The 27722-nt window shown below is 40.2% G+C and overlaps 1 protein-coding gene across 3 annotated transcripts in view; it reads right to left on the bottom strand.

Annotated features, from left to right (window-relative positions):
* The window catches only part of fhod3a (formin homology 2 domain containing 3a), a 55455-nt gene that overhangs the window by 21370 nt on the left and 6363 nt on the right, over window positions 1-27722 (bottom strand). For all 3 annotated transcript variants that reach the window (XM_065948010.1, XM_065948011.1, XM_065948012.1), the window contains exons 3-7: window positions 23954-24021; window positions 3555-3622; window positions 2639-2744; window positions 788-882; window positions 117-228 (exon numbers count right to left, since the gene is read on the bottom strand). In XM_065948010.1, coding sequence (XP_065804082.1) covers window positions 117-228; window positions 788-882; window positions 2639-2744; window positions 3555-3622; window positions 23954-24021 — 449 coding nt within the window. The remainder of the gene's footprint in view (window positions 1-116; window positions 229-787; window positions 883-2638; window positions 2745-3554; window positions 3623-23953; window positions 24022-27722) is intronic.

Genomic DNA, 27722 nt, shown 5'->3' with positions numbered 1-27722 from the left:
CAGGACATAGCAAATAAGATCATGAATTAAGTTGCTGCTCTGTACCTAACTGCCCATCAATGTGTAGAAGTCAGTGAATGTCAATGAGTTTGTCAGCAGCTTGTGGTTACTCATACCTGTCTTGGTGTCCACAGAGGCGATGGCCTCTATCAGTAGAGGAGCATTGGACTCAGAGTACTCCACGAACACCAGCAGCAGCTTTAGAGCCGTTTTCACCACCAGTCGAAACTACAGTAGAAGGAGAGGAACAAAGTTACAGACTCACACAAAGACAAGAAACACTGGAAACAGTAAATATTTTATTATACTTTAGACATCTATTGTAACTATTTTTCCCTGTATGTTGTAGTCTGTGTCATGTGTGCTTTTGTTCAAATGACTTGACAATGCCCTTGATGAAGTGATTGACAGGTAGAGATAGAGTGTGCTGTATTTATTGTACATAATTATGCAATGACTCAAATTCACATATAACATAAAGAAATAGGTTCACTGCTGTGATTTGCTTTTATGACTTGAATTGAGATTTTGGACATCTGCAAGCAAAGTAAAAGTATAATTCAAAAAAATTGTCAAGAGGCCCAACCCTTAGGGGACAGGACACTGAATACAAAGTGTAGCAGATGCTTTTGTCTGTCTTTACGCCTGCCACAGATAAAAATAAATCTCATCGTAGAAAGAAAGGCCAGCTCAGAGCTGATGACAGCATTCTCACAGTTTTAATGTGTATGTGTGTGTTGAGGTTGTTTTTTGTTTTTTTTTGTCTTTTTGGGTATGTGGGCTATACCTTTGAGCCAACAAGAGTGTAGAGCCACTGGATTGTCTCGACGTGCCCGATGACGCCGTTCATCCCGTCTACATAAAGCATGATCTGGCCCAAAGCTGAGAGAGAGAGAGAGAGAGAGAGAGAGAGAGAGAGAGAGAGAGAGAGAGAGAGAGAGAGAGAGAGAGAGAGAGAGAAACAGAAAGTCAGAGAGGTAGAACACATATAGAAAGCTGATTGAACTCTGTAAAAAAAGAAAAGTGTGCAGAACAATAGCGATGAGGGAGGCCTACTGTGATTAGGGGTTCTTCTTTGTTTTACATTTTGTCTTTATGACAGATTCATGAAGTTTTTGATGACAGAATAAAACATCTCCCACTCAGCTTTAAGTTAGAAGTTCCTCTTATTGAGTTATATTTAAAGCATCACAGCAGTCCCCCTCTGCAACAGTCATCTGTCGCTGTATGTCAAAACCCAGTACAGCTCATATTTCACCTTCAGTAAATATGACTGAGGACTTAGGTATCAATTAGTACTCAGCTTATTTTACATACAAGGTTACATACTAAGTACTGATATCACATTCATAGTCTTAGACTCATATTTTAGTGTTGTATTTTTAGGTAATATCTGGTACAGACATTTAGCAAGATAACTGACCCTTTATTTGTGAATGAGACACAATCAGGCTTTATAAGAAACAGAAATATTCTAATCAATAAAAAACTACTTTTGGACATACATGACTGAACGGATACCTAAATACACTGTTATTATTCTTTCTTGATTTCTTAAAGGACAGATCTGCTTTCTGTCAGAGTCAGACATGAAGGAGCAGCGATCAGTTTTTACGCTTCATGTATCTGGAACCAACTTCCCGAAAACTGGAGTTCTGCTGAAACTCTTAAATGGAGGTTGAAGACTCACCTGTTCACAGCAGCCTTTCATTAAACCATTTTAATACATTTATTTTATCTTCCCTTTTTGGACAAGTCCTACAACTTTCTAACCAACGACATGGAAAACCAAAGGACAAGTTGTCTACTGAGGACTTTTTTTCAGCATCACTTTGAACCAAAAACAAGCTAACTTTGTTCTTCATTAATGAGGAACATTCTTTTGGATCCAAAGTACAATTATGACGTCACTAATCTGACTCATTCGTCTTGGTGTACGAGAGGTGATGAACTTTATGAGTGCCCTAAAGGCTGGTGCCACATAGCTCTAATGGTCAAAGGGAAATATCCAGATGGAGACACGAGGCTGGGCACCAAAGGATGGAGAAGGCTCTGTGTGCCTGAAGAATGGCTTGTTTCCTACCATGGAACGAGCTTAAAGGGAGCCAAAAGCATCATCAGGAATCACTATTGTGCAGGTGAGCACTCCATGTATGGAAGAGGAATCTACTCAACACCAGATATACATTGGGCTGAGAGAGAGAGAGATATGCTAAGACTTGCAAAATCTAATTTTGTCACATATGATGTACATGCTTGGAAATCGTTGAGAAATGTTAATATTTCTGACTTTAATATGAGCAGTAATTGCCCTTTGATACAGTATTTTCTTAAGTTTTTGGGCTGTTTGGGACTGTTGGGGGAGTTCACAATGGAAGCTCTGTTCATGGATAGTGTGAGGGCTTCTTATAGCTGCCTTATTATCATGTGGCTTTAAATAGTGAGTCATTAGGTCATTAGGCAATTAACAGAATGAAAAACACTTCATAGTTATTTAAGTCATGAAATGATTATCCCCGACAGATGTTTGTGAACATTTTGTAAAAGATTGTAGAGGAATGACTACGTGTGCTTGTGGCTGAGAAACAAAAAAAAAACAGCCTTTTTTTCTGATTGTCCTCATTAGAGAGTAAGATACCTCTTAATATGTAGTTCTGGTAGTTCTGGTCAGCCTCTGCTCCCACCTTGATGAGACACGTCAGACCTTCAGCCATCACAAACTCATGCACCAGGTCTTTGTCATCCTGAAAGAGAAAAAAAGAAATTGATCACAGAATACACCAGCAGTCTACATTCAAAACCACAACAACAAAAAAAAAAAAAAACCTGACGACTAAATAGAATTCTCTTTTTTCACCACACGGTGGCAGTAATGGTCAGGATTGTGACTCAAGTTTACATGACATAAACTTTCAACCCACAAGTTCAAACCAGCTAACAAATATGCTCCACATGTCTGCAACCACGTGTTGAGCAATGTCTTGCTTTTGACACATCATCTCTGAAAACAACATCACAAGAGAAATTCGCAGGAAAACGTTTGGTCCTTCCCGAAGATCACTTCTACAACAAATGCTACATTCAAGTGCACGGTCAAATTGAGGAGAAAGTTCTCAAGAAAAGTATTGTCTCAGTGCCTCTGCCATCAGGTCAAAACCGGTTTGAAATGTAATCATAAACATTAAGAATGATGCTCAAGAAATTGAATTTGCATCGCAGATGTCATTGCTTATGGTCATTATACAGCAGGAGTATTCTTGTACAGACGCTTTAGAAAGTGCCCTTGTTATTTTAGATGGCTAACTCCTCTCATTCTAAAATAAACTCACAAACACAAATGCAAACACCCACACACACAACCCCAACACACACACACTGAAACCTACGCACACCCACACGGATACACACAGGGAGAGAAAATGCCACGTAAATGGAGATCCCTGTCATCATGGAAGCACACAGTGGCCACAATAACCAACTGTGCTCTGCAACAACACACACTGACAGTAATTGCTTGTGAAATATGTGTGTGTGTGTGTGTGTGTGTGTGTTACCTGAAAGATTTGCTTTAGAGAGAACAGCGCCCGCCTCAGGTCCCGTCCATTGGAGTTATACAGTCTTTCTGGAGAGACACAGAGAGAGAGAGAGAGAGGTAAGAAGATGGAGTTATAAGTGTCACTATAGACCCTAAAGTGCTCATAAGGGAATGATGTTTCCACCTGTATTGATGAAAGAATTTCCACACAATCAGATAGAAGTTGTTTATTCCCTTTTACAACTTTTCTCCCTCTCTTCACGTGTTTCATGACGGGATCAATAAAAATAGTTTGTAAAATGGGTCTCAGCTGTGAAAAAGTTGCACAACAGTTTGCTGTTCAGGAGGAAGCAGGAGTGGATATGGATCCAATCACGCCGCTCGCCTCCAATCACCTGTGGTTGTCACTCCTTCAAACACTTTCAATGCGTCATCACTTGCCACACGTGCATGATCTTTTTGGAACACAAAAAAACCCATTTACACTTACACACACACACAGACACACACACACACACACACACACACACACACACACACACACAAGTTGCTGTGGCGATTAGAGCTGTATTGGAATGTTAACGAGCTGCTGGCTGAGATTCAACGGTGAGGTATTCAGGTCACAACATGGAAAGCACTCGGAATATTCGGATATGAGCTCTTATACCACCACACAGATATGTCGCCTTAAGATATCTCTCACTCGACACGGACACAACAACAGTAGTCAATGACAATGCCGGGCCTTTAAATGTTGATCGTGAGCCTATCTGGTATGTTCGATCTCCTATCTGTTCCCTTTTAAAGCCTTTAAAAGTTTCTCTTGAATAAGTAAAAGTGAAAATGTGTTATTAAAGTCCAGAGTTGCATTAAGCCATAGAATACAAATAAAAGCAACTATTTATAATGTTGTTAAAAAAAAATGCAATTAATAGCTATTTTTTGCTGATTAGACAAATTTTGCTCTCAAGACTGTGTGGGTGTGGCCTATCAGATATTGATTGACATCCCTTGGCTCCACACACATAAACTGTTCGTATGATAATCAGCATTGTGGAGCTAATTATGTTTGAGCTGTTTGAGTGTGAGTACATAAAGGCCACCTGAAAGTCATTCATTTCCATTAGTAACTGATTGGAAAGATATTAAATGATTGATTCATGATGAAAGCTATGTTACCCTAAATAAGGCTCTGTAGCTTTAACTAGTCCCATATTATTACAGAACTTAAATCCTTTTGGCATTGTGCCACTGAATAACAATCAGCAATAGTTGGAACTAAACAAAAAAAAGTTTCTACCACAGCTGACGACCAGCACCAGAGGCATGCAAGTTAGCTATTTACGACATTTACTTCTTCTATGATTTGTTTACGGGATTCATTTCTGATTTTCATAATAAACATTTGAAAAAAAAAAAAATGTCTTAATACTTTTATGAAGCTACCTATCATGATTATTTGACCCTATAGGCTACATCTGGAATAGCAGCGTCTTCAAATCTGTGTTTCCTTTTTTTCTTTATTTAACATTCAGTGATGTGTTTCATGCAATATTAAGTCAATCCTTTGTTAAATATTTATATTTATATATATATATATATATATATATATATATCATCTTAAATATCCAATAAAAATGTCATATCTTTATTATATAGCATAATAACATTTCAATAAAGTAATCCAGGGTTTGACAACATACATATCACTAATAATGTTATAATACATCCCATCAGCCCTCCACTTCTGACCACTTGTTTTATTTTCATACTTTACAGAATTAGTAGATGTATAAAACATATGAGCACGAGTATTAATACACAACAGAGAGCTTAAGGTCTGTTGAGATGAGTGTCCACACTGTCCATTTGTGTTCATGAACAGTTGTGCAACTGTGAGTCAGCAGGGGGTTTGGGGACCTGGGGGAGTAAATCCTTAGTTTGCGTGTTGTTGACAAATCCTTAGGTCCATCAGGAGGGGTTGTCGGTTAAAAGTGTACACAAAAGTAACGTCCTGCTGTCTGGACCTCTGCGGTGCCTGTTGCTAAGCTAGACGAGGCTAACCCAAGCCAAGGCCAGGGTCAAAATCATTATCGTTCCCCACTCAGACGAGGATTTACGCCCCGTCTATCCATCTGCTGGACCCTCTCTGTGAGATCAGGAGAAGCATTCATGAAAACATCTGTGATAGTCTTCAGCAAAGATAATCAAATAATCCAAATCATAAGTGCCAGGAGGCAACTGGCACCACAGACGTTCAGGGGAAAGGGACTCCGAGACTCACCAAAAAAGGCAAAGAATATGGTAAGAGAAACATGAATACACATGCCAGAGATTTACTGAGTAGAGGGAAAAGAAGGAAATCAAATCAAAGGGACAAGAAAAAAAAAACACGAGGGCCGAGATAAAAGGCAAGGATAGGACAGGACAAGAAACAGGAAGAAAGGAAAAAAAGAGCGACCACTGAGGTAATATCATGGTTTTAAGAGAAAATGCCACAAATTGGCAGAGGAGACATCCAAAAAAAATATGGGACTTTCCAAAACAAACTATTTTCTGAGATATTCAGGGCAGAAAGTGTTGTAGTATGGAGTAAGAGTCTTTGATTCTTTTGTCAAACTCAGCTGATTTAGTTTTTACTTTCAGGTTACAATCAATTATTGTACAGAGAAGGGAGAACACAGTTTGTTCAACCTACACACAACCTTTGAGATCAGTACGGGAATAACACGACCTTCATATGCTTAAACCCTACTCTTCCAAAATGAAGGTGAACACACACATCTGTGGCAGGTGCAATGACCTTCACCTCATCAAAACAAAGCACAACAGACTCTAAACTATGGCTCCGCTCCACTTTTCAAGCGAGTTTGATCTGATTACGTCCTCTGTGTTCGTTAGGGTTCCCTGGAAGTCTCTTAATGCTGCGGGGGGGCGGGGGGGGGGGGGGGGGGGGGGGGAGAGCACTCAACGGCACGTGCAATGTTTCATTATGTTCTCTATCAGGACATGAGTCGGGCTGTCAGGGTAACCTTTACAAAAAAAAATGTCTGCTGTCCATCAGGAACATGTCAGCAACGGCGATAAGCCTCAAACTTGCCTGGTTCACTCTGGTGTATTGTTAGCGGTGCAGTCAGGTGTGGAAAGGTGGGAGCAATGTGTTATAATTAGCTGGAGTGTAGCATCACTTTGAAATGAAACCATCTGTGTAGCAGTTGGTTTGTTTTTTATTAAATGGACTCAGGGAATGTAGTGCTCTAGTATAATAAGTCACTTATCCTTGTTAAAATAATTTGAGTCTGGGTTTGTACCTCTCTGTCAAAAATCAAGCCAACCACAGAGTTTTGCCAGATTTAACAGTGACCCATATGTTTCTGATGTCGAAGGTATCACTGATGCAGAGGACTCATTAAGGACCTGTTATTTCCATTACTTTTGTTGGATTGAGAATACATGACATACACTGTGTAATAAATGTTAGGACACATTGAAATCTACAACAGAACAGAGGTAACATCAGGGCTATTCAGAAATATAAGCAGAGGGGCGCTGGTGATGCGGTGGTTGGTGTGCACGCCCCATGTGTGGAGGCTGTGGTCCTCCAAACGGGCGGCTCGGTTTCGGGTCCCACCTGTGGCCATGTCATTCCCTACTCTCGCTCTCTCTCTCTCTCTCTCTCTGATATCCGGCACTGTCCACTGTCATATCTCTCCATTAAAGGCACAAAAATAAATCTTTAAAAATATATATACACCGTATATAAGCAGACTGTTTACTATACACCTACATGTTCAAGAATATGGATTGTGTGTATTTATGCTTAAGTCAAAGTTAGGCTAGGTACATGTAAATGGGTTTATTTCAAAAGACTACCTTCTCTCTCAGAGTCTTGAATCAGATGTTTTCATATTCTTTATATGAAAACACAGGGAATTTGTCACATTTTTAAGAGAGCTTACAAGAATCGGGTTATTCTAGACAGTTACATGTTGAATATCATTTATGATGAAGCCGGGAGTGATCTGATTTTAGATTTTCAGGACATTTAAAGTGTTAGACCGAGCAACTTATGAGGTCAAAAAGCTCCAGCAAGGAAAGAAAGACTTGACCTATTCAAGCCTTCCACTCTTCATGCACCTTGCTAGTTGGTGAAGTTGTGCATGAAAATCCCACTCTGCTTCTCGAGCATCTTATGAGGACATTCATCAAAAACAACTGAAAGCTCAGTATGCAAAATCTTAACAGTGCAACAATGATTCAACATTTTAGTTTCTAAGCAAATGAAAAACTGTAAAGTACAACTACTATTAAAATATTAAAGACTTTATAAAAGATTTTTATGCTCGTGAATCACATTTTATGGAAGACATAAAAATGTGAAACTTTAAACCTTCTGATGTAAATTTGTCAAAAAAAATTATATTATTCATTTGCAGTTCACCAACAAGCTCACAGTGAAGTTGAACTTGTAATGACAATACACTATTTTATAGTTGCTAAAAAAGACATACCCTTTTACTTTAACGTAAACACTTTTTCACATGTAAATAATCAAAAGGCCATTTTCCCATTGGCACAGAGCGCGCCAGCTGTCTTAACACTGCAAGTTTAGAGTGATGGTGCTTCCAAGCATGAAGTCAAACAAATCACTCTCCCCTTCAACCACTGAGACAAAAAGTTCTGCCACTGTTTTAGTCGATACATCCCTCTATGGGGAGACAGAAATAACAGCAAAACACAAATTAGGAAGATAACACAGTTGAATATTTGGCCTTTACTGACCTCATAGTCAGAGCAGGAATGAAATGTTTGTGTGTCTTTTCTTGCCATTCTCTTTTTTTTCCTGGCCCTAGTTTATTGTTGTCACAAGAAAAGCTGAAACACTCGCTGGGATATGTCATTGTGGCTTCTGTGTGTGTGTGTGTGTGTGTGTGTGTGTGTGTGTGTGTGTGTGTGTGTGTGTGTGTGTGTGATGCACACGTGTCATTGTGTGCACGCCTCAATGTGTAAGCCAGTGTCTCTGTCTGCTTACTGCAGACAGACTGATGGAGGGAAAGACAGAAAAAGAACATTTCATTTATATGATCCTTCAGAGTTTTACTGTTTTGTTTTGGAGAACTTTGTAGTTTTTGTCGACACTGTTTCACCATTACCTCACGTTCACTGCAATGTGTCAGCCTGAAACATAGCCATATTCCATCTTAATTTTCTTAGACAAGGAGGGAAAAAGTGAAAGCAGGATGAGCTATTGAAACCTTGTTGTGATGCAGTGACTCATGTTTTAATTTCTGTTTTAAGATTCAATATATATATATATATATATATATTATACATATTTGTTCCATAAGTATTTTCTGATGTTAAACATCTCAAAAATGGGTTACTTTCTATACTGATATATACTTTTTTACACACCCAAAGGCCCAACTTGGGAGGGTTAGAAATACGCAATAGCTATAAACTCTCTATGCAGCACATCAGTTTGATGCTCTGTATTGAAACTATGTTAAATTGCATTGTGCCTATTAAACAAATACATTCTAATTCAAAACTACAAAGCTTGAGAGTATCTGCCAGAACCTCCCTCCTACCTCAATCCTTATAGATTCATCAAAGTAGTGACTTGGACAGTAGATTTTAGTCTCAGTTGGAGTTTGTTTTATTCTGAAATATGGATTTTTCACATCCTAAATGCAACAAGTTAGGACCGAATGCTAAAATATGTTAGTATCTATTGGTTGATCATGCTATTCTTCTTCCTTATCCTTTGAAAAAATGTATTATACCTCCAGAAGAAATGTTTCTAGTCTCAATAGGGGGAGTTCTATAGTAAGTAATGCAAACAGTGAAAGCATCATATGTGAAGCAGCATGTGTGTGTGTAGGAGTGTCCTCTGCAGTGAAACAGGGATTCCCCCAGTGCTGAGGCTGTCTGCTTAGCTGTTCACGAGTGGTCAGATCCCTCCCTCTCCTCCTGCCATAATGAGATTAGTGCTGTGACCCTTCAGCTTTGACTAATCCCTCAACATTTACGGCACCATCGAAACGTCTCCAAACAGTATAACACACAGGCCAGCTCGGGCGACGCTAGGCCTAATCCACAGCAATTATAGTCCAAACCGCACGCTATTTTCTGTTGTACTGCTGAAACACATCAAACGCAAACTCCAAGAGTCCGCAAATTGTCTGAAGTCTAATTCTGCTCAGTTGGTCAAAGCAAAGGGCACCCACAAACAATCTACTTGTACTTTGTTTAATCCCCAGAATTAACAATAGTCATAGAGCTCAGCAGATGTTTCCTAAGGGAGAGCTAAAGAAAGAGAGATTAGGAGGTAACATTTCAAAGGCTGACAAGATAAAAAAATTGTGAAGACAAACCAATAAAGTGATGTGAATCTCTCCCGCATTTAGAATATGAAAACCTTAAAGGGGCATGAAGTAATTTATAATCATTATCAATTTCTATTGGTGACTCTTCTGTCTCTTTACTCAGTGTCGTAGTTTTCTGGTCCCAAACTTGAATAATATTGGTTAACTCACAGCACTCTCATTGTGATGTTGTCAGCCACAGCAGCAGCTTTCCTTTTTAGAAAAGACCATAAGAAACCCACTGCAGCTACCTGCCCAGCACTGAACAATGTAGGGACAAAGTTAGAAACTAGTTAGTGGTCATAGTGGAGCACTTTAGAGCAGTTAACAGCTACAGAGCCAGATACTGTAAATTCTTCAAGGAGCCCAAATGGAGCTAAAAGAGATAGAAAATTGTCCTGACATTCATCGGGCAACCACTGATATGACTTAAAATAAATGTTTATATTGCTCTGAACCTGCCAAGGTGCAACTGTAACTCTTGGCTAAAATCTTGATCATTTCCAAAGAAGATTTGTCCCCTTTTGTCTTAAAGCCAGTTTGAACTGCTCCCAAGTGTACAAACATAATTGTTTTCAGGTTTAAGTGAAGTTGCAAGTAACACATACAATACATTTTAATAATATCTTTTGAATGAATAAAGTAAAACGATGAAACCATTGAAAAATAAACAACGGTTTCTCTTGTAAGTGCCAAATACAAAAGGGGACAAACAAATTCAAACTCAGTATTTCCACCAGGGAATTTCTCAGCAGTTTAATTCAGTTCCTCCAGAAGAGAAGATTCACTCTTAAGAACATTAAGAGTTGTGACATAGAAAATGCTGCATGCTATCTCATCTCCACCTTGGCTTAACCCAATTGCCAAACAATGGAATCTATGGCTAAACAACACTGCCATCCATCTGTCCATCCATCCATCGATCCATTCATCCATCCATCCAACGCACAGCACCAATTCATAACAAATGCTATCTGAAGACACTTTAAAAAAGAGCGGGTAACAGACTTTATTCTTTGTTATATTATCTACAAAGACCCAACATTAATCCATCATGAGCACAGCACTAAGCAACATTTAGCAAAGTTACAAAGTTAGGAAAAACTTCCTTGAAGAGGTAGAAACCTCGAGCACCAGACTGATGTTGAACAGCCACCTGCCAAAACTGTGTTGGGCTTCAAAAGCTGTATAGAGGGAAGTTCAGGACGAAAGAGACAGATAGAGCAACAACAACAATCAATATGATAGATTTATGGCTTGAATGTCTGTAATAACAGCAAAAGTGTGTGTGGTATTAGCAGTAACAGCTAAGTAGGATAAAAGATAGTCTAATATTAAAATAAGCAACTGGAATGATGATGAAACATGGACGACTGATTATGTTATTTACAGAGACTGAAGTCGAGCAGCTCAACATAACAAAGATTCACTTTCATATTTATATTAATGATAATAGATGTAAGACTCATATTAATAGTTGTAGCTCTTAGATGCACCTTAATATTTAGAATATTGCTGATAGATGTAAGGCTAATATCATTCATTTTTAAAGCAGTTTGAGTGAGTCAACATAATCCCTAAAACAAGCTCTGGGTCTACCCCAGGGTTTTCTCGCAGTTAGGCCTACCCAGACCTTCAACTGGAGGCATCCAGGAGGCATGCCAAAACCACCTTATCTCGAAGCAAAGGAGTAGAGACTCTACACCAAGATCCCTTTAGGCGTCTGAGCTTCTCACACCATCACAAAGCTGCTTTTATCCACAACATTATTTTAGGCGCTACCCAAGTCATGACAATAGGTGAGGGTTGGAAATGTAGATCTACTGCTAAGTAGACTGCTAAGTTTGCCTTTCAGTTCAGCTCCCTCTTCATCACAGCAGTCCTGTGCAAGGCAAATATCACAGTATCCATCAACATCACAAACCATTTTATCATTGACTATGAGCCTGAGACTTGAACTTCTTTGCTTGAGACAGAAGCTCATTCCTCACCAAGACTGAACTGTCCACCATTTTCTTGCAGTGATCAAAGGTCTCAGACGTGAAGGTGCTGACTTTCATCCAAAGCACTCAATCCAGCCCCAGTGCCTGCTGTAGGTCACAATATGATAATGGCTACACAACCACATCATCTGCAAAAAGCAGTCATGCAATTCTGAGGTCCCTAAACGGGGACAAACAAAGGCTCTGATAACCCATATTCCCAACAATACCCCCCACATCATCAACCCCCTGGTGACATGATCATAGGCTTTTGCCAAGTCCAAAAAATGAACTTGTGAAAAAACTCCTGTGGCCCCTCCCTAGTGACCCTGCAATTGTAAAGGGTTGTTCCTAATGCAGAACAATGAACCACAAAGACAAAGCCCTTATGGTAAACCCTAAATCCTTGCCAAAACTTTCTTATCCCTTTTCAAGCCAAAGCCTAAATGTTCAGAATAAATGAAAGCATTAAGTGTTGAGCTACCATGAAAGAATAACACAAAGCATTTAAATTGACTTATTAAAAGGGGCAAATCCCCAACAATTAACACTCTGTTTGCACACAGTATACTCGAGCCTGTTCTACATACTGTATGTGATTTGATCAGAGGGAATGTTTACAGTGTGACATATTGATATGGGGTCACAAGATATTTTCACAGAGGGCTATACGTGAGGTCAAACACTGGTAATATTTTTCAGGATGGTACGGCTGTCTATGGGTCAGGCAAGGGAGAGGGAAGACGCAGCTGGTGGTCCAGCATTTAAGCCTGGTTTAAACTGCTGACTCGTGTTTCTGAAGGATTTCTTTGCATCCCCCTAAAAAAGCTTCCACACGGCTGTCTGGGCCAATCAGTCTGTTGGCTTTCAAAGTAGGTCTTCGCTTGGATCTAAAATAAAGAATAGAGAGGGGCGTGAGGTGTGATGGCATGCTGCGGAGCTGGATATAATCCTAGGAAGTCTTTCCCCCTCTATGCTGGTACCATGCTAAATATAGGCGGGTTGGGTGTCAGGCGCTGGAACAAGCCTAGATACTGGGTTCAATAGTTGATCAGGTCATGAAGTGCACTGTACGTGCACTGCCCTGCCTGCAGTGCTTTAAACAAGAAAACTTCAATCAAATGTAGAGAAAACTCATCTTATTTTTAAAGCAGACTCACGTGTCAGGAATTTTCTTTAGAGGAAAAGATCATTAAAGTCAATTCTTCCACATTAATAAGATATATATATATATATATTTTAAAAAGACTATTTAATTCCAAATTAAAATATGTCTTATATGGGTCTTTTTGCATTTCAGATTTGTGCCAATGTGGACCAATACAATTGGCTGTTATTTCTGCCTTGTGTGGAGCTGTATGTCCATCAATCTGTAAGTCAAAAGAATGAACTCCATCAATCTGTCATAATGGAATACAGTTAAGGCAATGAAGCATGGTCTCAGTCCCATGTCAAGTGAAATGAAAAGGAATCGTTGGCAGGCATGAAAGGCCAGACTGCAGAGGACAACTTGGTTATTTTTTGACTGTCTATATTTTGTCTGTTGGTCTTGGCCTACAGTATGAGTTCTGGTGGCTGCTGATGTTACAGATGACGATGGAGGCCCAATGAGCTCAGCATCAGCGTGCTTGTGTGTGTTTGTGAAGGAGTGAGAGAGAGAGAGAGAGAGAGGTAGAAAGGAGAAGTGAGACCTCCAAGGTTTTGCTCAGTTCCATGAGATTTAATGGTGACAGACCAAGAGTGATATTAAACTTGGCTCAGCGGTGACAGACATGCACTCACACAAGCATGTACACATACATTACATTCAAGCATAAAGTACAACAGCAGAGGCCCATATGCAAACATACTGAGAATGGAAACACTTGGGAGTAAATGAAAACAAACTTCTATATTAATGTCATAAATCCAATCCTGTGGACACAAAGTGCTGCTATGATTTATAGTTAACACACAAATACCCATAGCACACCTACATATATAGATACTGTAATACACACACACACGCACGCACGCACGCACGCACGCACGCACGCACGCACGCACGCACGCACGCACGCACGCACGCACACACACACAGCAAATGCCTCCCCACTGTAACCTTGAACATTCATGAAGGCCATCAGCTGTGAAAGCTCAGAAACAGATGTCTTCAGGAAGGAAACTTACTGCCATATAAACAAATGCAAACAAATAAAGAAAAAACACATGCTCGTGCACACACACACACACATATACACACACACGCACGCACGCACGCACGCACGCACGCACGCACGCACGCACGCACGCACGCACGCACGCACACACACACACACACACACACAGAATACACAAGGACGGTGACAGCTTCAATGTCAACATAGTTATATGGTCACATTAATATGATCTTCAAAAGCCAACTAAGTATAAAATCCAGATAACACTGCACCGCTGTTAGCTGGCAACTTCATACTCACAACAGGGCTGTGTATTTGCAGTTATAAGGCTATAAAAATATTAGACTGACCACTCTATTATCATTCTTAGCTCATACTACCCATATTTTTACCATTATTACAGACATTGTGAATCTATCTTGTTCATTGTTGTTGTTGCTCTGTCTGTCTCTTTCGTTCTGCATCTCCCTCCATCCCACTTTTCAAGTCCAACACAGTTGCAGGAGATGGCTGTTCAACAGGGATGGGAATCACCAGAGTCCCCACGATACGATATTATCACGATACTCGAGACACGACACGATGCTATTGCGATTTTGTAACATTTTGCGATACGCTGAGAATTGCAGTACAATATATTGCGATGAAGCTTTTTGACTGCATATTATGTCCACTACGCTAAACTAAATCAAGAACTGTTTTGTAAAATGTGATCAAATTCTCAGTCTGTTCATCTCACTTCATTCTTTTTATTTGTATTTCAGTCTAATTGAACTTGAACATGAATTCTTGAACAATGCAACTTGTTCAAAATGAATAGTGCAACCCCTTCAGCAGTTAAAAATTCAAAAAGCATATCTAAAATATCATATTAAAAACATCGATACTTGGCCGCCATGAGACAATATAATATCGATACACAAAATATTGCGATACTCTACTGTATCGATTTTTTACCCCGCCTCTATCTTCAACACGAGTCTGGTTTTGTGCTTGAGGTTTCTGCCTCTGAAGCTGTTTTTTTCTTGCCATGCTGTTCTCATGATGGATTAACGTTGGGTCTTGTGTCTTGACATGTCATTTGTTATGAATTGGCTCTATAAAAATCTTCATTCCTACAGCCAGTTAAATAAAAGTCTGTTGACAGTTGCACCGGTGCGTGTGTGGCTCTAAGGCACCAGCTCGATTCTTACTAATCTCATGTAGAGAAATGAGCGAAGTTTCCATAATCTCATCTCCACTGTCCTTTAAGAATCTCAAACTTTTCTTTGAATGCAGGAAAAAAACAAAAACAATTCAATCTCAGTTTCAAAAATGGCTGTTGAACATTTTTGGATCCATTTCATTAAATGTCTCTCCTACTGTTGCGTGCAGCTGGTATTATGCCACAGAGGTAGTCGGTAATTGCGTTTTATATGTGACAGCGCATTGAATTAAAAGTGTGACCTGATTTTCTGCAACGTGCTGCCAGACAGAAAAGCTGATTGTGGGAAATGTTGTGGGGTTCAATCCCAACATACAAGAGTGCACGTGTGAAACAAGCGCCCAGTGTTTTCCCTCGCTCTCCCCTCACCCTTTGTCATTCTCTCTCTCTCTCTCTCTATCCCTCTCTCTTCACTTCTCATGCCTGCTGTGTCATGTCGTTTTGTTAATTGACTGGATTCATTGGGTGAATGCAATGATTAAAGATCAGAGAGAATAAACGAAACCAAGCTTGTGCGGCCTGTATTCACTCTGTTTTGGAAGTTTTCGTCATCATTATGTAACACTATGTAATAATCCAGACAAGCCAAATTGTCTTTTAAAGACAGTTTTAATGTCTTAACTGCTCTTTATGGGCTTTGAGAATATTCTTTGGCAGTGTTTTTGATAAACTGTCATCTAAATAACGGATTGAGCATCGAGAAAGGGAGTCTGATAAATGAGAGAGAGAGAAACGCAGACATGGAAAGAGTGAGAAAGGCAAACAGAGTAGAAACTGGACTGGACTAGCAGCAGCCTGAGTGAGTAAACAGAGAGGATATTTGAGGATATATGCATGCTTGCTGAGAGGATTATCAGAGAGAAGTCTTCCCTGAATCATACCACACTTGCCTGTTATTATACTTCCTCCTTACTTGTGTGTGCATGTGTGTGTGTGTGTGTGTGTGTGTGTGTGTGTGTGTGTGTGTGTGTGTGCTTATTCCTGCTTGTGGGTCTAATGCGGCAGGCATGGTGGCACATGACAAAAGCTACCGTGAGGGAGTTAAAGCACAGTTAAGTATATTTACAGAGAGAGACCAGACTTCGCTGGATCAGCTTTTCTGAGACTTTTCTTTTTTTTGTCTGTTGGTCTTGGCTTACAGGAAAAGTTGTATAAATGATGTAACAGTGCTCATTAACTCAGTACGTGTGTAAGAGAGAGGTGCATGAAGATTAGTAGATAGGGATGCAAATATTTCTCTCCAACTGGATCAATTGAGAATAAATCAACAAAAATACAAACAAGACCCAAAACATCTCTATATGTTGAACTTATAAGGGATCATGATTTGCATTTTTAATGGCACAAAAAATACATGTAAAGTTTGACCTTCTGTAAGTCTTAATAAGTTATTGGCTAAATGCAGCCTAACTCATGTCTCCTATGTCCTCTTAATTAAATAATTTAAAAGTGTAACTATATCAAATACAGCAGGAACAACAAAAATCAGTAGACAATGGTAGCATCTTGAAACTTCTTTGAAATCGTTCTCTTCTTTCTTTCTTTCTTTCCTTCGCTCTCCTCCTCACCTGTGAGTCGGCAGACCAGAGTGACATAACTCGTGGAGTGGCTGGCCAAACGGCTGCTGCTCTGTCTGGCAGGTGCATTTCCTCCTTGCTTTGTTTTTCCCCTGTGTTTCCTTCCCTAAGTGATTTACCATCTCCCTGGAAACCATCCCTTTCCCTGTGTCTCTCTCCACACACATCCCCTAAACCCATCATCTCTCCAAAACCCCACGGCTGGATGAGATGCCAAGTCCGCAGATTCTCCAGTGTGTGTTCTGGATGTTGAGCTTGCGGTAATTGTAATGTTTTATTGCATTATGTAATAGCTTCAGAATGATTAAAACAGACCAGGCAGAGGTTTGCGAAGGCACATACAGCTGTGTATGTGAACAGGCACACATGTAACACTCAGATGCACACAAAGCCAACACACACACACACACACACACGCATACACACTCACACACACACACACACACACACACACACACACACACACACACAGTGATATATTTCTTACTTTCTTACAATAAGCACACAGAGGGTTGGGACAGCAAACCCCACACAGCAGCTTGTTGTGCCAAAGAGTAACAGTTGTGCTGTCAGCATAAACTAGAGTCCAGGGAAAAATCCTGCCACATCCACAGAAAGCACAACACTGTAACATACAGACGTGATCAAATATACCACAGCAAACTGAGGGAGGCAACTCTGCAACTGGATGAAAATCCATAAATAATCTCATTGTAGTTGTGGCCGTTTTATTTGATCCGGCGGCGCAATATCCTCCGTTGTCATTTGTATCTGCTTACGGCTTACTGCAGCCCTGCACCATGTTTTGAAATGACGGTCATAAACTTTGCTGTAGTGCGCGTACATTTTGACAGAAATGTGTTTCCGATGCCAGCATAATCAGGATTTTTATGAACGCAATGACAAGATGATTAGAATGATATTATGAGCCATGTTGCATAATAAGTTGATTTTGAACAAGTGAAATGTTTACTGATGATGTAGTTCATTTATACTCCACCAAAATATTCTTACATTACACCATGCACTCAAAGGGACTGTGGCATTATTCACATTTTATTCTGTTTTAATGATACAAAAAGGCGACAAGGAGGCATAATGCTTTTTATCTAAGCCAGGATCTTTCCCTAACCATTGATCTCACTCAAACGTCACAAAATACCAGATAGTGAATCAGAAACCCAGACTCTAAAGATCTGTTTCTAGACTTTGTGCCTCAAATATCTATAAATGAAATGTATTTTGATAGTGAAGCTCAAATATTTGTTTGGGTATTTAATGCTAAGTGTGTGCACAATAGCACTGGGGGACATGATCCAAAGGGGTTAAAAGCCATTTCATTTCAACAAGACATAAAAAAAGAGCAAGTCAGCAAGTTTTTTTTTTTTTTTTTTTTTTTTACAATCAGGGACAATCTAAAGAGTCTTCATGCAGTACAGGAACAGAGAACAGCTGCAGGATGGATACAAGTTTCAGGCTTTTCTGCAGCAGCTTCTGCTGTAAAGTTATTTCACCACTTCCACTGCTCTACACCTCATTCCCTGAAGCCTCATCAGGCCATCTCTCCATCTCCCACAGCAGTAACTTAGGCATGACTCATGTGGGCGCAATGTTCTCAGTCGGCTCATCATGCTCTCAGCTGCTGGTGATGGTAGAGAGGAAACTATTTGAGAGAATTTCTCTGCCCTTCTTTCTGTTAACCACACATGCAGAGAAAAGAAGGGTAACTTGTATTCTTGTAGTAGAGCTGTAGACTTGTGGTAATGATAAGTTTGTCGGTAAAATGCAGAAACATACACCTCAATAGATTTGCATAGAGGATATCATGGCGTGGATTCTAAGCAATGCCAGCATGTCTGTTAACTTACATGTGTGCACACATAGAGATCATGAGGCACAGTTTGTACCGCTAAAGCCACAGGTGTCTACGGGAACAAAGAGTCATGAAGCCGAGCAGAGTAAAAATAGATTTATAGGGCAGAGCAGGCAGGCCGAAAAAAAGAAAAAAAAATGCAGGGGTTAAAAAACCCAGGATTTGGACAGTGTTTATTAAAACAAGTCGGGAGAAATGTGGACGAAAGTAGAGCAAAGCAGACTTAAAAAAAAGGATAAAGGGGACATGCTGCCAGATTGAAAAGTAGTTAAAATGTAATATGATGTGTCTGGAGTTTCACTACTGCACAGCCACAGATGTCCTATACGCCTCCCCCCTTTCAGCTTACCCATTACCAAGTATTATCTCCCTGTCACACCATGCCATTACCAGGCCTTATCTCCCACAGCGGGGGGACACCGACACAGTAAATTGCTGTTAGGACCAGCTGTAGTCCTCTCTTTCTGCAGCATCTCTCAAGGCCAAACTGCTGTCACTACCACTGCACCCCCATCGGCAAGGCAACACTGAACAGTGACAACTGCTTTATCATGAGAGACCACCGTGTCGGCACAGAGATTTTGATTTATCTAACTCTTTCTGATGCCTTCAAAACCTCAACATATCTCTCAATGGTGTATAAATACAGATACCACAAACCCTTGTTTTTGTACCCATGTCTATTACTTCACTGAAAGTAGGATAATGACAACAAACAAACACAGGACATTACACAAGACTTCAGGTGTTTTGGTAAATGTGAGTCCTTCACTGAAAGCAAACATTTGGGTTAAATGGGCAAAGAGAGACAACATAATCTTCCACTGCGTGTTCGACAGCCTGTGAATTTGTTATGTAACAGCACAACCAGAGAAAAATCAAAGCAAGTCAACCTTTACTCCATCTAAAACCTCCAGCCCCCCGACTCTCCTTTACAATACTGTGGGGGGTAATTAGAGATGGATAATTGGGGTGCAAAAATCCAACAGTATTGAAGCCAAATTTTTTTAAGGAAAGGGGCTAAATTCCAGAGCTAAGTGCCAAAAGGGATTGAGCTGGCTCCAAAAACACATGCAAGGTCTTTTGTTCTGCACTCCGACTCTTTTGTTTCACCTGCTGTTGCACTCACTACAGGGGGGGGGGGGGGCTTTTACCTGTCATACAGCATACCTTCTCTATATTTGATCACTTCAACTGTATTTAATTACTGCAGAGACTTTCACTTCAGGAGAGGCTGGAAAAGAGGCCGCATGGGCAACTGAAGATTTGAGATTTCTAAGAACATTCTGGTACAAAATGTCCAGTTGAATGAAATATAAATATCAGTTTGTGTTCAGCAAAAGCGTGCAGCTTCATTTGTGGATTTAGCGTTAGCTCTTTCAAACTTTGGCTATTAAACCGGTTCATTGTCTATGATGTTTTGTTATGTGTAAAGTAGTTAAACCAGTGTAAGCGCAATGATAACTAAACCTACTCAAACAATAAAAACAATGTAGCCTTGAACTCAAGAGTGGGTCATTGTATTTTATAGCAGTGTACATTTGTTGTAATTGTCTTTACAGCAAGAAAGCAATCAGCTAATGAAATGCATAACATGAAAAGAAAAGCCATGTCAAGTATTTATTTCTGGGAGGCAGGTAATGTTTTTGAGTTACTCTGTCAATGACTTGTTCTGTGTCACAAGTGAGGCAGCTCATGTTTTTATGGGGACCATATTTGATCATTTTCTCATTGTACCATAGCTTTACAAGTTCCTCTACTGTTGCCAACTTAGCTTCAAATAGCTATAAAATATGTCAACAACGGTTTATATGACTGCACAGTAAAACATAACTACCTGACCTATAGTTCCTCTCAGCTCTACAGATCTTCATATCAAGTGGTGGGTGATTGTTTTGGCTTTCTGTCCTGATACTTTTGCCTCATAGACGTCCCCCTTTGTATGCAGGTAGAAGATTTTTTAACACAAAACAAACCCTGAAAAGTGTTTAGCTGCTGAATAGCCAGATACACTATATACGTATATGTATGTGTGTTTGTTTGTTTGTTTTGTTTGTGAAGGCCAAAGCTGAGCTAAACGAGGTGTGTGTGTGTGTGTGTGTGTGTGTGTGTGTGTGTGTGTGTGTGTATATATATATATATATATATATATATATCAGGCTCAGCATGATGCTGCCTTTCTCACATGTTTCTGTGCTGTCAACACTTTCTAAAGATAACACCTCCGCTTCACCCCCATCCCAGAGCCACCTCTCTCCACCCGCCAGCAACAGTCTACAACAACTCTGAGATGGCTAAAATTAACCCTTAAACTAGGGGTTCTCATTGGCACTCTGATGGGACGGCAGGCCGCAGGATAAACTGAGAGTCAGGGAGGAGGTTAAGGACAGAGGGCACGTGAGCAGATAATGAAAGAAAAAAAAAAAAGGAACAACAGAATTAAAGAGAGAGCTTCAAAAAAATATCTGAAAATATGATTCAGAGCAAAACCTAAAAGATAAGGACACTCAGGACAACCTCCACGCATACATGAAAAAAAAATGACTTCTTGTTAGATTAACCTTAATCGCCCTTGAGGAGCCACGCAGTGAGTGCTGAGAAGAGCAGGATCATTAAAGTGGCATGAAGGCCTCTCCAGTGCACACACATGGCCTGCAGAGGTGTGCTTACACCGGCAGAAAAAAACCCAATGCTTTGTTTAATCACGCCCGTGTGTTCTCTTTTTCGTACACGGAGAAACTCATTAACTCGTCCACATTATCACACCCTCGCTCGCACACACGAGCCACAGAGCATCCTTAATCCCAAACTGGCCAGCCTGATTTGTAATTTGATCTTTCCGTCAGCGTCCGTGCAAAGAAATGAAAAGGAGGTCTGTGTTTCTCACAGTGATGTTGAGAAGATCATTACAACTCTACAATTCACTTAGCAGACGCTTTTTATCCAAAGCGTCTCCTCCAAAGCGTTCTTCATTAAACTGAAGAAGGTCACAAACCCTAAGATCTCCCAAACGATTGACCTGGATACAATCAAATCCTCATCTTTTCAATCAAAACTGAAAGCTGGTGAACACGGCAAGATTAAGGGAATCTCTAAGAAATTGATTATTTCCTGTATTTCAGTCACAACAATCAAATTAACTGCCATGCCACACAGTTATCAATCAGTGCATTTATTTCAAACCCAAGACATGCAATCTTAATATATCAGCAGACTAATTGAGAGCTACAGATACTTGATTTTGTAAGCAATTTGTTTCCCTGATTGTGACAGACGTTTCATCCAGTGGATAGTGTGGTGTCCACTATACTCAGGCGATTTGAAGGTCAAGTCCCCAGGAGATTAGAGAGTGTTAAACGGGTAGATGGATGGAGAGCTGAACAGAATCACAGAGGCATCTCAGGAGAGGGGGTTGGAAAATGGTCAGTAGATCTCTAAAGTGAATGGATCACTCCGACTCGCATGGTGTTATCTGATTACACATCTGTTTAATGCAGCAGAATTACAGAGTGCAGCTCCAGGGCATTAAACTCCAGTCGGGATCTGGTTGCTGATCAGCATCTGTGCCATGTTGAATCAAATCTGGATTGCAGTCAGTATTTGAGCGAACTCTATCATCAAGCCTTGGCATTGGGTAAAGTTGAAGTTTTACTCCTGCCCATCAAAAGGAAATGCATCTCCTATGGTTATGATGCAGCCTCTTATTTTTAACAAGTGTGGAACATGGTATAAGTTGTTTTTCAAATTATGCTGGGAGAGTTTTAAGAGGTTTTTTTCCGAAGCCAGATGAGGAATAGAAACGCCTTTTTTTGGAAGAGTTTGTTTCTGGGTGTGTGAAAGACATCTCTGTTGGCATGACAGAAAGTGTCATCTTAATAGTTTTAAATCAACTGTTTCTTAACCCGTTTTTATTTTTGTTATGTCTGCATTTTTGAAAACGTGAATTTATCACCTATGGGATTTATTTTGTGCAACTGTGCATGTCTTTCTCCTTAACACCATTGTGGTGACCTCTGACCTCAACACATTCTCAACCAACCCGAGGCACTGATTCAAGGATCCAGAATTAGCACTGCTATCACTGGCATGGAGAATGTGGACCATGTGGACAGACATGGAGGACAGCAGAAAGGAGCATGGACAGACAGCCAGAATAAGAAACAGAAAGCCGAGTTGTGTTGTCGTGAAATGACTACAGAAAATGAGGCGTCTGACAGACGCGTGCATGTGTAAAATTGTGCGTTAAAGACCGTTCGGCTTATGTTTCGTCTTTATATTTACTACACCAGCCAACGCTCTGCCCCCACCAGCGGACTGTGTCGTCCAGACAACCACCGCCGTCCTCATTCATGCACGTCCTGCTCCGACCTCAACCTCTGCGGCAAGGAAGTGTGGACAACAGGAACGGGAGGAATACGAACGAGAAATCCTGCCTGCATATTATCCCATATGCTCTTTTGTAAAGCGTCTCCAGATAACACTTGCGCTATACAAATAATGATTGATGGATTGACTGAAAAAAATGTGCTACTACTAAATATGTATCTTTAATCCATAAAAAAATCTTGACTTTTGGCATGTCAGGGCCTGATCTGCAAGAATGATTTTGTCTTATTCATGAAACAGTTCAACTGTTTATTAAAGGCTTTGTGCTGCTTGTCAATGTGTCACCCACCATCTCTTACCATCACCTTTCTCCACCTTTCTCTCAAATGATTGTCTTCTCCTTCCTCTTATCCCAAAACTGTTTCCCTTTCCTGATTTTATAATTTTTCAGTACCACATCTGATATTGAATGATAAAACATCCCTCCCTTCACCTTTTCATCTTTAAAAACTAAGAGGAACAAACATCAAACTGTAAACACTTTGCCAGACTGAGAAGGGAAAAGGCGGAGCAACTTCACTGTAAACTAAGAGCCACAAAAGAAACACACTGTATATTGTCCGTCACTACACCAGGTTAAATCTCCCAACAAACATGTTTAATTCCATTACTGACATAATTTCAATAATATGTTGAAAACAGAAATTTAGCATACCAGTCAAACTGCCTCAGAGTGGGAGGTCTCAGAAGTGACCCTAGCATGCACCTCATGTAAACCCCCTGGATGGTCATCTGAATGTGTTGTACATTGTGTCCTTAGGCATATACTGTGTGTGTGTGTGTGTGTGTGTGTTTAAATGGACATGTGTGGTTGTACAGGGGGGAAACTCCTGTTTAACACATACATAAACATGTCACACGGCACTCACCGATGCAGGCGTGTACACGGACGGTCAGCTGGGTCCGTAGAATAACACTGTGCTTCTTCCCCCTGGACCTGTCGAAGACGAGAGCAGCAGATTTATTAATATTTATTCAGAGATATCTTTATGAAAGCAACCGAGCCTTAGTTTTGCACACTTTCTCAAATCTGGGCCGCCTGCCTAAAGGACTACAGCCTCCATTACATGGGGCACACACACTAACCACTAGGCTACCGGCGCTCCCAGGATTAGTGACTTCTGATGGTCACTTTACATAGAAAACTCTGCCATCAGTGTGTGAATGGGTAGGTGTGACCTGCCGTGTAAAAGCGCTTTGAGTAGTCTCAATAAATCTTGATAGTTTTTACAGTAGAGATGATATGGTCCCACTTTGTTCTTCCCAATAGGAACTCTGGGACCTGAACATGAGTGTTAGCTGATACATATCACTCCTCTGATGCCAAAAATGAAACATATTACCGATATGTATCATTGTTAACAGCTGTATAAAATCCTTGCATGGATGTTGTATGTTTGGCCTCGGTGAAGGAATCTTCAGAAGTGACTATCCTGTTTGCAAGCAATAAAGAAAAAACCATCCTACATCTATTTCATACGGCAGATGCGCTCATCAAAAAGCTGAAGGTAAACTCCCACACAGCCACTGTCTAGCTTGCAAACACACATTAATTGGCAAGTTGTGTGCAGGAGTTTATTATACGTTTATGTTTGATAGCAATGCCATCACATAACAATTTACCTCAGTTCTACTTCGCCGCTCTTTCACAGAAGGAGAGTTATTACATTTTATAATAAGATCAGCATGTGATTTAAGGTGGTATCAGATACTTCTCTTTTGAAAATGGAATCAACATTGGAACAATTCTCATGCTGATGTAGTTGTTATGATGGGAATGGTGCAGACAAACAGTGGCCTGCATTGGATTTGTGCCCTCATACTGATACACATCTGAGCCTTGAGGACAGACAGCAGAAATGCAGGAGCACACACACACGCGCGTGCGCGCACCGCCACATACCATCGTGATCACACATTCATACGCAGCATATTTCCAGTGGGAAAACAAAAATGAGCACACACAAAAATACAGGTAAAATATGATGGTATTTTGAGAGCAATTCAAACTCTCTCGGCTAACCTTAGTTTTTATCGTCTCATCTGTGGGAGCTAATCACCGAACCTCCATCACAAACACGCTGATAGCATGCAACCCAAGCAGGGAAAGCACTGCTCTGATAAAACACACCGCTGCAATAGCACACACCCAAACAAGAGACCAGCTGGCCTCTTATCCTGCTCTTAAGCTGTGTTATCAGCTTTGCTCGGAAATAGAGCAAAATGTTAACACGATCTGTGGAGATGCTGATAGAAATTAGTTTTTCTGGCAATTTTATTTCCCTTCGTCTGATGATGTATTATGAGAGGAAAAAGTAAACTCAGAGACTCGGGGAGAAAGAAGCTATTCAGTGTACGTCAAAGGGAAAACAGACTCATTACGCAACCAATAAATGTGGGAGTAGAAAAGATCATTTATGCAGTAATCCTTATCTTTTTAGATTTACAATGTTAGAATCAATATTCCAAATATATTTTTGAATTATGCAAAAACCGTTTGCGTGATAATCTACAGCATTTCTTTGAAATGTTGTCTCTCTTCTTACTTTTAGTGAAAGCACTAGAGCTGTCCGCGTCACCAGAGGACCTTGTTTACTGTCAACTGTGGTCAGCAGTGTCCTGCCCCAGCTGGGAGCAAAACACATTTAACATGTGTGGGAACATCAATTATGGATTGGAATCACATTACACCAATCTACATTTCACAACCCTCTTAACATTTTTCAATACAAAAAAAAAAAAAGAAGCATTGTTAAACCCAGGATTTATAAATTAGAAAATATGCTTTCCACATGTGAAAAGTGTCCATAAGGCCATCACAGATTTAAATGGACACGTACAGATGAGGTAAAATTCATGTATTATGAAATAGTAACCGGAGGTTTGGGAGTAAGTACTAAAAATACAGCTCAATACATTCACAAGTGATGTAGATACACAACTAGTCTTCCTTAAATTCTTTGCCTTCCCGACTTTTCAGCACAATAAAATTATTAGGTACAGGGCTCGGATATTAAATGTGATTAGATTTTTCATTTCTGACACACTTTTAATAAATAGTTTTCTGATGAACTGAGTTTTAAGCTTCCTTAACCCTTGTGATGTTTGGTCAAGAAAGGGGAAAACTCAACTCAGTGTGTGACTCATTTCCTTCACTTGTAGTTTGACCTCGACAAGAACAGCCAAGTTTAAAAGGATGCAACACAGGCCCGTCCAATCTAACCAGTTCCCTGACATGTCAACTTCTTTTGAAACACACAGCTTTCCATCATGTTCCAAAAGGCTTAAAAGACAGACAGACACACACACACACACACAAAGACAAATAGAAAGATATACATGGAAACAAGCAAACAGAAACAGGCTAAGAAAAACACAGCTCTGTGGGTCTGCCATCACTTATCATACTGCAGCCCGTCTCAAACACATCCACATACCACAACTACCCACAAACGCACACTGTCACACACTTGCATGCGGTAAGTTAACAGCAAGCTACTCTGTGTTTTTCTCAAAACCCCAAATGACAGCGCTTCATCGTTAATGTTGGAGGCAACAGCAAAAAACACAAAGAGCTTTTTTAATGTTGTGCCGTATTAACAGCAGCATTGGAAGCATTTTGGAAGCAGCTAATGTTTTTAACTGCTAACAAGCTAAAGTAAAAATACCTCGTTTGCCAAGATCAGCAACTCATCGTTCACAAAAGTTAGCTAGCCAACATATAGTTAGTAAGGTTAGCTATTGTTAGCAGACTCTTTTGCTCACTTCTTTTATTGTTGGCTAACTAAACTGGCCAGCTTGCTGGTAAATATTACCAACATAACACAAACAAATGGCTGCCAAGCTAGGCATGGCACTAAGGACAAAATCACTGATGCTGTCAAAGAACCAAAACATTTGGAAACAAATCTTGGTATTTTATTCAGTAACTTACTAAAAAACTCCTCCAGACTTGTATTTTCTATTCAGACAGTTCCTTTGTTGAATCAGTTAGCTTATGCTAGCTTCAGATTTTCTCACTGTGTGAGTAGTCACATGTAGCCGTGGTACCTGTACAATGCTTCCAGGTGTTCAAAATCCAGTTTTATTGAGTTTTTAATGGCCTATTATTATTATTATCGCAGATCCAGGGTCAGTTTTGCTCACGGTATGTAGAAAATGCCTCGTCATGTTAATAATTGAACATTTAGGCCTACAGTTGTTCTTGAAACTGTAAAAAGAGTTAAATGATCATACAAATTCAGAAATTGGTGTGCTACTGGCAACACTGAATCCCACTTAAAAATAGGCTTCATGGCTTTTGCGGCCACAATCTACAGTAGGCCTATAGGCGGAATTGGGAAAGGTGTGTCAGGATCTAGGCCAGGCTTTCCCAACCTTGTGGGGTGCCGACCCCATGTGGGGTGCATGAAATTCAAATGGGTCTTCCTCTGTCCAAAAATCGTTTACACGAAAAAAGCCTAAATGTGGTCTTGAATGAATGTTTACTGCAACACAGAAGAAAGACCATAACATTATAAAAACAAAACAAAATTCAGCAAAAAGCTATATGAGTTTTGGATGTCTGGGGTTGCCAGAGTTTTGCGAATTCAAAGAGGGGTCACAAGCCAAAAAAGGTTGTGAACCACTGATCTAGGC

The sequence above is a fragment of the Labrus bergylta genome, chromosome 19 (assembly GCF_963930695.1).
Source record: "Labrus bergylta chromosome 19, fLabBer1.1, whole genome shotgun sequence".
NCBI lineage: Eukaryota > Metazoa > Chordata > Actinopteri > Labriformes > Labridae > Labrus > Labrus bergylta.
The sequence above is the reverse complement of the archived record's forward strand: the minus strand, read 5'-3'. Positions and strand labels throughout refer to the sequence as shown.